Source organism: Schistocerca americana, chromosome 1, assembly GCF_021461395.2.
Source record: "Schistocerca americana isolate TAMUIC-IGC-003095 chromosome 1, iqSchAmer2.1, whole genome shotgun sequence".
NCBI lineage: Eukaryota > Metazoa > Arthropoda > Insecta > Orthoptera > Acrididae > Schistocerca > Schistocerca americana.
The window spans coordinates 879,145,977-879,156,582 of NC_060119.1; the positions used below are offsets into that span (position 1 = coordinate 879,145,977).

General features: G+C 42.4%; 1 protein-coding gene across 1 annotated transcript in view; it reads right to left on the reverse strand.

The window, feature by feature from the left end:
• Positions 1 to 588: 588 nt before the first annotated feature.
• LOC124614214 overlaps positions 589 to 10,606 on the reverse strand; it is a 36,476-nt gene continuing 26,458 nt past the window's right edge. Inside the window, exon 3 of the mRNA XM_047142925.1 lies at positions 589 to 1,278. Within this exon, the coding sequence (XP_046998881.1) occupies positions 1,104 to 1,278 (175 nt within the window). The 3' untranslated portion in view covers positions 589 to 1,103. The remainder of the gene's footprint in view (positions 1,279 to 10,606) is intronic.

The window sequence follows — 10,606 nt, forward strand, 5'->3', positions numbered from 1 at the left end:
TCACTCGGGCCATTCTCAAGTGATGATCTTTCACAACTGATTTTAATTTCTGACTTTTCCAGTGGATTTTCCAAAAATTTTCTTTCATACTTATCTCATCCTGACAATTACAAACACAATAAAGACAATGTGTTGTTCTTAATTGATAATATTTCATACATGCAGTAATTTACATTTATTTCCAACTTTTCTGTTGGATTTCCCAAAAATTTTCTTTCATACAAACCTTGCCATAATTGGTCAAGCCATTCTCAGGTGATGATCTTTCATACATGTGGTTTAAATGGTTCAAATGGCTCTGAGCAGTATGGGACTTAACATCTATGGTCATCAGTCCCCTAGAACTTAGAACTACTTAAATCTAACTAACCTCAGGACATCACACAACACCCAGTCATCACGAGGCAGATTTCATACATGTGGCAACTAATTTTTGTTTATGTAGAGTACATGTTATTTCCTAGATTCATATGACAGAGTATGTCTCAAGCTACTGTGAAAGGCAGATTCTTTGTGAGATATCTTCGATTTTTCAGTAAAGTAGTTCATTGTAGTACCTTTTTTTCCCCAAAGAGAAGCTACTCCAAATACACATCAAAACATTTTATTTCATTTATTTCAGGCTAATAGTGGTTGTACACTTACAAAATACATTTTCAAAATGGAGATATCCTTCTTGGGTATATAACATATTCAAGGATGTAATTTTTTTTAAAAAAAAGGTTGTTACAACCCAGTTTCAACAAACAAAAGTATGAGGGTGACTGCCAGAAACAACATTCCTCAATATTTAAAAATTGGAAAGCACAACAAAATACACGAAGGAAGTATACACAGAAAAATATCCTGTTGCTTTCAGAGGTGTAATCAGCATGCCTCTTTAATAAGAAATACATCTGTAATAAGGGTGCAGTCATTGATCAAAGTGACTACAGTTAAGAATTTGTATCTGGGAAAAATGCTTGGCACTTTTAAATTTACATAACAGTAAATATTATATGCTAACACATAATGAAATCAGTGACTCCTTTACATTGAAGCTAAATTATCTAATTGTACTCCGAAAATTCATAACATACAAAGGGTACTTTCATAAGAAAAACTCAGTTTTTCACCTGTGAGTCAACAAACTCCAAATAATTCGTTCCGGCTTTTACTAATCCAAGTGCTGACGATATGCCACAGGTTGTAGCAATGATACTGTTCTCTGGCAAAATGCTCCTCATTACTGCCCACATCAGAACAGAGCCAAAACTGAACATTAGAGCTCCAAATACACTGTGAAATGAAACAAAAATAAATTAAACTTTCTTGGTATCAAAGTAACACTAGCATGATGAGTGAATACATCGCCGTTGATAATCCAAATATGAAAATTAAAAATCAAACTGGTTTTCTGTTTTCAACAATGGTATTTTTAAAATGTAAAATTGTATGAGGGTTGTTCAATCACATCATACTATTCCACACTCCTTCAGCTACAAAACTCCAATTTTCAACATAACCTCCATTCAATGAAATGGCCTTATGCCACCTTATTGGGAGGGCCTGTATGCCCTGCATGGTACCACTCTACTGGTCGATGTTTGTTGCATCAATCACCTCCCCATACTACTTCCTGTGGAGTGCAGCCTTCATGGGGCCATACAAGGAGGGTGCAATATACAGGTTGTAGGGTGGATGAAGAAGAACAGCCCAATGAAGTTTCGTGAGCTCCTCTCAGGTGTGGAGACTTGTATGAGGACTTGTGTTGTCATGAAGGAGGAGAAATTTCTTTTCATTTTTGTGGTAACAAACACACTGAAATCATTCTTCAGTTTCTGACACTGCATGAGCCACAGCTGTGTGGGGCCAACCAGCACATGGGACATCGAACAGGTTTGTGCGACCTTGTTGCGATAATGACAAACTTCTTGCCCAACAATACTCCATGGTTTTGTTCACTGCCAGGTCTCCATAGACATTCTGCAAGCACATATGAATATCTGAAATTCTCTGGGTTTTTTTTCCAAAAGAAATTCAGTGACAGCTCTCTGCTCGGAACACACCTCTGTTACAGATGCCATTTTCAAGGTTACATATAGTGCAGCCACATATACCAGAACTTCATGAAACTATAGGGGTCAAAGTAGGAATCTTCCATGATGTCCCACAACCAAATTGCACATATTTTCAACCAAAATTGTCTGAGAAAGAAAAATGTGTTGCATTACTTACTGAACACCCCTCAAAGTGAAGGTTTTCAGAAGGCAAAATTTTAAGTCCAATACAAATGGAAGAAACATTATTCATTGAGTGGGCATCAATGATTTACTACTGAACTGCACATACTTCCAAAGTCACCGGACACCATTTGTACCATTGTCGCACTAAATGAGTGAGTTCAAAATTGGTGGATTCCCCCTTCAAATTTTGAGCTGTCTCATGACATGGAGACAATTTTTAATACTGATTTGTGATGGATAATATTGATCTCACTACACACTTGTAATAGTCAATTAAATGGCACACAATACAAAACAGGAACATAATGACAATGAATCATGCTATGAAGGGCAACATGAATTGTCAGGAGTTCATTTGATTCACTGAACAGCACCATGGAAATGTTGAAAACCCTGCATTGGCAGACCCTTGAAAATTATCTAGTGAACACCCACTTACAAAAGTTTCAAGAGCTAGTATTAAATAAAGAATCCAGAAATATTTTTCAGCCCCCTATGTATCACTCCCATAAGGACCACGAAGACAAGATTAGGCTAATTAACCCACACGCAGAAGCTTAAAAGCAGTCATTCATCCCCACACTCCATGCATGATTGGAATGAGAAGAAATCTTAACATGTGGTACCACATTATGTATCCTCTGCCATTCCTTCACAGTGGTTTGCAGAGTATGTACACTGGTGTTGACTATTACGAAAAGGAACTTATTTACTTCCCATCCACAAACTGTTGGAAAGTCCGGTGTATCTATTATGCAGTCCAGATTTCGTCCCTTGTAACTCTCGTTGGTTCAAGTTGCTGCTGAATATCTAGGTACAACCACTTTTGCAGGTGATGAGGTTGAATGGCATTGATAAAGTAAATGAGAAAGGCCATAGGCACCTGCAAGGAGGAGAGAGGGATCCAGGGGAGGCAACTGTCCCTCCTGGAATCTGGGTACAGGCTTTTTATTCATTATGGAATTCTCACTAATTTCTAGCAATGATTCTCTGTGACTTACTAAACTGCAGACTTAACACTGCCAAGCAAGATGAGAAACCACTAATGTATATATAATTTGGTTCTCATGCTGTTAATGGGAAATTATGCCAATTCATTGATGCAGCAGCAGGCTCAGTGCTGTTCTACATTCACACTGAATGCAAATCTTTACAAAACTGGAGATTTAACACTGCCACACAGGATGGGAAATTACCACCATATTTAACTTTTGATTGTCATACTGTTCACAGGAAACTGTGTCAATTCACTGACGCAGCAGCAGGTTCAGTTCTGTTCTGCATTCACAATGGATGCAAATCTTAACAGAAACACACCAAACCGTGTCCTCAATCTTTCATCTGTAGTTTCCTGGTACAATCCTTATCAAACTCCACTAAAGGACCAGCCCAACATCCATGGCATGCAGATTCCAACTCTGATTCCCAGCATAACATAAACATAGTAACAATATAGGTGCCCACCAACTGTCCCCAATATCTGTAAGAGTTCGCATTCCCTCTCCTGCACAACAGACGGTAGTTCACTGTTTACCTGTGAACAAAGAAGAATTATGGTGGCTTGCTAATTATACGTTCAGCTTCATGTGGCACACTGCTATAGTGGACTCTGAAGAACAAAGCCATGCTATATTGTAAACGTATCCGAAATTACTATTTTCTGTACTAGAAGAGAAGAGATGTCCATCCAGAATTTTGGAATTTCTCAAATTCTACTGTGTGTCACACAGTAGCATATGTAGTCACAGAGCTATAAAATCTGCAGTCTGACTGATGCGAGTCCAGTTGATATGGTTGCACAATAATGTGACAGACTGAAGAGATGCCTTGGTTCAGTCCTAAGCTTTTAAACACCAGTTTTGCCAGCCTACCTGAGGCTGGGTTTTGGGAAATTTCCCACATTTATCTGTTTTTGTTTTGGTTTGTTTTAGGTCACAGAAACAACTAAGGTCATACACGCCCACGTCAGAACAGGAGTTAAAAAAATTACACATTAAGCTCAATCGATGGGAGGAAATATAGCTAAGAACAAGGAATTCCTCTTGGAGAAAGGTCCATAAAATACGCTGCAGAGACAACAGAGGTGCAGAATTAACAATTACATGTCCTTCGCCATATTGCTAAGATGTATAAAAAGTAAAACATGGATGACAGTCAATAATTCAGATGGCACACATACATTAGAATGTAAATGGCTAAAAAAAGGGCATTTAGTCAGAAAATGGTGAAGTGTCAAAGGTCGATGACAATGAGCACAAAGTAGAGGGAGATCACTTAAATTTTAATGACTAAAATGACAGTGTACAATATGCAACTTAGCTAAAATTATCTTCTTGTGGCGAGAGGACTGAGAGAAGATGGCCAAGCCACTGGGGGAGATTTAATTCCCCAGAGCTTTTCCCATAAAGAGAAGACCAGTGGTGACGCAAAAGTGACACCACCTGGTGACAGATAGCAATACGGAGATCATCAGAAGGCATGGGAGAACTTGCAGGTTGAGATAGGAGGGCTGCAGACATGGCAGCAGCCTCATTTGCCGTCCGACTAATGTGACCAGGAACCCACATAAATATCACAATGGCTCCTTCAAGAGTGAGCAAGTGGAAGCTTTCTTGGACCCGTTGCTCTAAGGGATGGACAGTGTACAGCACACAGAGGCCTGAGGGGCAGTGAGGGTGTCAGAGAATGACACAATTGAAAAGCCTGTGTCGCCAAATATACTGCATGCCCTGATACAGGACAAAGAGCTCTGCTGTAAATACTGAGCTGTGTTCAGGAAGCTGATGCAGAAAAATGTTGGTGCCAATGGCAAAGGCACACTTGACGCCATAGTAAGTCCAAGTGTACACAAAGGTACTATCGCTAGGTTCTGTGCAAAGTTCAAGAAACTTACAGCAATAGATCGAATCTGGGGTAGTTTCCTTAGGCCACTGCAAGAAGCCAAGGTGGTGAAGGGTTCACACCCATCAGGAAAGTGGCATGGAGTGTGAAGTTACACTGGTGGAGCAATAGCTGAAAGAGAACTCCAGGAGGTAACAGAGAAGAGGGATGCACCCGATACTGGCAGTTAAAGGAGTCATCGAAGAAGGAGGCATAGGATGGGTGGCTGGGCATGGGAGACAAATGGCATGCGTATCTGCTGAGTAGAGCATCATGCCGGTATGACAGCAGTAGTTTGGCTGCTTTTGCATAGAGACTCTCAACCAGGCTAGTGGAAATGGCGCCAGTGCCCAAATGGATTCGACAATGGCGGATTGTATTTAGACGGCATAAGATGGATGGACATGGAGATACATAAATGAAATACCCATAGTCTAGTTTTGAATGGACCAGGGATCGGCACAAATGGAGGAGGATGGTCCAATCCGCTCCCCAGGAAGTACCACTTAGGACACGCAGGAAGCAGGGGGACCAGGTACAGCGGGCAGCCAGGTAAGACATGTGGGAGGACCAAGAACGTTTCCTGTAAAGCACGAGCCCAAGGAATTTCGTAGTTTCAGCGAACAGAAGAACAACAGGCCCAAAATGTAAAGACAGTGGAAGAAACATAGTGCGCCGCCAGAAATTCATATGAACGGTTTTGTCAGTGGAAAAGCTAAAGCCACCGTCAACGCTCCACGAGTAAAGACGATCAAGACATTGCTGAAGACACTGCTCAAGGAGACAAGTCCATGGTGAACTGCAACAGATCACAAAATTGTCGATGACTAGGGAGCCAGATATGCCCGGTGGGAGACAGGCCGTAACAGGGTTAATGGATAGAGCACAGAGGACAACACTCAGGACGGAGCCATGAAGCATCTCATTTTCCTGTACACATGTCCAATTAGGCAGAACCCGCAGGGACTTTGAAAATTATGTATTTTAAAAATTCCTGAAGGAAACAAGGCAGGCAGCCTCAGAAGCCCCACATGTAGAGAGTACAGAGGACACCAGTCCTCCAGCAGGTGTCGTAGGCTTTCTCCAAAAAACAGAGCCACAGTCTGGTATTTCTGCAGAAAACTGTTTGTGACATTGGTCGACAAAGTGACGAGATGGTAAACCACAGAACAGTGCACTCGGAATCCACTTTGTGCAATGGTTAGTAAACTGCAAGACTCGAGCCACCACACCACCTGGGCTTGAGTCACACATTCCATCACATTGCAAACACAGCTAATGAGAGAACACGGGCTGGTAGCTAGAAGGAAGGTGCCTGTCCTTACCAGTCATAGGTATGGGCATGACAGCGCCGTCATGCTAGCGTCTGGGAAACATGTCCTCTGCTGAGATGCATTTATACATATGAAGGAGAAAGTGTTTGCCCATTAGACAAAGGTGCAGCAACATCTGAATATGAACATCATCCAACCTTGGGGCAGAAGTACATGGTGAAGTGAGAGCATGAACTAGCTCCCTCATAGTAAAGGTGGTATTGTAGCATTCACAATCCTGAGAGGAGAAGGGTATTAACCGAGCCTCCTCCACTAATTTCTAATGGAGGAAGGCAGGGTGATAGAGGGAGCAGCTCGAAATCTCCGCAAAATAGCGACCTAAGGTGTTGGAGATGGCTGTAGGGTACACAATGACATCATCTGCTATGGTGCGGTTGGAAACTGGGAAATGGACCTTGGTCCCAGTGAGCCACTGGACGTTGGCCCACCCCACAGAAAAGGGAATGGAACTGTTAAAAGAACTAGTAAAGGAAGTCCAGCTAGGGTTTTTTGGTGTCCTGAAGAATGCGACAACACAGTGCCTGCAACTGTTTATAACAAATACAGCTTGCCATCATAGGATGACCATCAAAAATGCAGAGAGCACATCTCTGCACTCAAACTGCATTGTGGCACACATCAGTCTACCAAGTGACTGGAACATGGCACTGTAGAGATGAAGTATGAGAAATAGAACATTCTGCAGTGGTAAGGATCACGTTTATAAGGTATTCCACCTGGTCATCATAACTGGGGAAATGTTGTTCGGCGAAAGACCGTAGGGAGGAGTAAAGCCTCCAAACAGCCTCAGAAAGCTGCCAGTTGTGTTTACTCATAGGTGGGGTAAGAGTCAGCGAACAGATAGCAAACGGAAGGAAAATGGTCAACTGAGTACATGTCAGAGAGAACGGACCACTCAAGACAACAGGCAAGCTGGGTAGTGCAGAACGAGAGGTCCAAATGGGAATAGGTGTGTGTGGAGTCAAAGGAACAAGGTTGCTCCAGTTTTAAGGCAGATGAGGATGAGTTCACTGAGATGGTCAGCCAAGAGGGTACCTCTCGGCCTGGTTCTGGAAGAGCCCCAAAGGGGATGGTGTGCATTAGAGTCACCAAGCAACAGAATGGGGTTAGGAAGTTGACCAATAAGCTGGAGGAAGTTGTCCCTAGTGACACCGAATGATGGAGGGATGTAGACGCTACAAAGAGAAACGGTGAACCAAGGAAGGAAAATGCACATTGCAACAGGTTGCAGCCAGTTGTTTGATGGGGTGGTTTGACTATAAACGTCATCTCGGATGAGCAGCATGCCTCCCCCATGAGATAGAATGCCATCCTTGGGGGAAAGTCAAAGCGGACTGGAAGGAAATGTGAGTGGTCAAAGCAGTCACGAGAACGCAATTTTGTTTCCTCGAGGCAGAAAACAAGTGGGTTCTGTAATTCCAAGAGCAGCCGTAATTCCTCCTTGTGGGAGCTAACGCCGTGAGTGTTCCACTGGAGGAGACTTGTAACGGGAAAAAGGGAGAAGGGAAAAAAATGAAGGGTTTTCATCTCAGCAGCTGCCGAGTGCCAGCCTTCAACTCACTGTTACAGGGAACAGAGGTTGGAGAATCCTGTTCCATGAGATGCACTGGCATTCTCACTGGGCTGGCCTGCGCATTCCAGGGCAGAAAAACAGTTGGCAGTGCACACCGGTGAAAGAGAGTTTGGCCGGGTAAGAGTACAATGTGGTGACACCTTTGAAGAGGATCACTGAGCCAGCAAAGGAAAACACTGTTTGCCTTTGTTTGATTTCTTGGAGCTTTTCCGGTTGGCAGAGGAAGATTCAGATGTTTGTTGACTGGGGGACATAAAAAGTCTTCATGGGAGTATTCCTTCTGTTCTTTCCAGCCTGCCAGTGATTCCACTGACAGAGGTGAAGACGTGGTGGCTTGTTGCACGCCTGGAGGAAGAGGAGATGGGGTTGTTACCATGACACTGGGTGATTTTACAACAATCGTGCTGAATCTGAGGTCGCAAGTCTGCGTCGCTGTGTCCTTTGTGAAGCGAAGTATAAAAAGACAGCACTGTAAGTGCCAGATGGTAAAATGCAGGACTTGTGACTAGCCAGCAACTTGCTAGTGACAGGGCAAGGCACTTTTTCCTTCACTTGGATCTCCTGGATAGCCAGCTCATCAAGATACACCAGACATCCTCGGGCTGAGGTTGCATGTTTCGCCACTGCAATTGATACAGCGGGGAGGAGGAGGAGGAGGGGGAGACATTTGGTCTTGTTTCGACATGACAGTCAAGTGTGGTTGTAATGTTTACACTGGTAACAACACATTGAGTTTGAAATGTTTGGGCAGACTGTGATGACTTCATAGCCTGCTTTTATTTTTGATGGAAGCACTATTTGATCAAATATGAGAAAAAGAGTGCGTGTAGGCACTAAGATTGCATCAACCTTTTTCATTACCTGTTGGACTGCAGTGATGCCCAATCAGAGAGGTAAGTTTGGATTTCACCCTCAGTCAGGCCTTCGAGCAGCTTAGTGTAAATAACACCACATGGTAAATTCAGCATTCAACCGGCCTCAACACAAATGGGATAGCTGTCGAGGAGTGAAACTGCAAGCAGTTGTTGGGCTTGAGAATCACAATTCGTCTCCAAAAGCAAACTACCATTACATAAATGAGAGCAGGATTTCATATGATTGGCAATTTCAGCAACACTTTTCTGAATTATAAATGGATTAACCATAGCACAGGACTGACCTCCTTCAGTTTGTGATACCATGGGGAACTGAGATGCAGCTGTGAGAGTATTTGAACCTTTAGCCTCATTCCGTTTACTTTTAGTAGATGTAAACTGAGATGGTGATTAGCTCAATGGGAGAAAACCCACTTAGATTGCCTGCGTCTCCGATGGTGCGCTCTCTCCAACTGGGGGGGGGGGCCTCAGAGGAAGGCTCACCTGCCTTAGGTGACTGTTTACACCCCAGGTCACACCTCCCAAGCTCCTGACAGAGGGACCAATTGGCAATTTGGGAAGGTAACAGCCCAGACCATTACCCCTTCCTGGGTCTGGCCTGTACCAGGAGATACGCGCGAACCCTACCTGTCAACGCAGGGCTGGGAATTATGGATTATCCAGTCACCTGTTATGCAGCAGACGTATGGGCTGGCCTTCAGGAGCACACAGGGAAGGAGGAGAAGCAAGGAGGAACCTCAAATGCCAAAGCAGAGGAAGGATAGTAGATGGAGAATGAAGGAAGGAGGAAAGAAAGAAAAAAAGCAGTGTGGGGACTGTTCTGATGTCAGGTACCAAAAATTAAGAACACATTCCATAAAAATATCCCAGACATGTTTCCCCTGGAAGGGGAAAAAGAACAGGAGGAGGACAGACATGCAGCACAGAAGGGAAAAATGCTGCAAAGGCTGGGGGGCCCATGGTAGCCAAGCAAGAACTTATGAAAGAGTGGTGAGCTCCCTGGGGGCCCACATTTACCTGGTCATATACTGGTGCTAGGATACGCTTTACCTAAACAACCCAAAAAAATTTTCGACATTTTGTTCAGCTAAAGTTACACTACCAAAAATTAAAAAACAGCAAGCATGAAAATAATGCAAAAGTCCATAAATGTGAAAATTTGAAAGCAAGTTAAGTATTGCAGACATTATTAAGGATCAATCAGTGGTTTTTAAAAATGTATTCACTTTTGTTCCACTTCAAGGGAGTATTAATGTGTCCTTACTTTCATTTATATGTAACACAATATAATCATTCACTCTGACTTTTTTTATATTTCAGAATTTTAATTTTCAATATCAACCTAACAATATTGGAATATGAATAAAATATTGTGAATAGTTTCTAGTTACATAACTTCTTGTATACCTCTGATTTAATCACACAAGAATCTAATTCTGGATCACTGAATCAAAAAGATGATATCCATACTTATATTAATTTTATAAAAAGATATACTTTGCACACACATATAGTATGAAATAGCCTTACCATTTAGGTATCACAGTCATATACATTACAAGCACAATGTGGACATCTTTCAATAATTTGAGATACAATAAATTTAGAATACTACTACTTACATACAGTTTTTGAGGCACAACACATTTTCAAACTTCCAAAATCAGTTACATAAAAAGGGCAATTTTATAATCTTGCCTGCTCTTAATTAAATTTTTG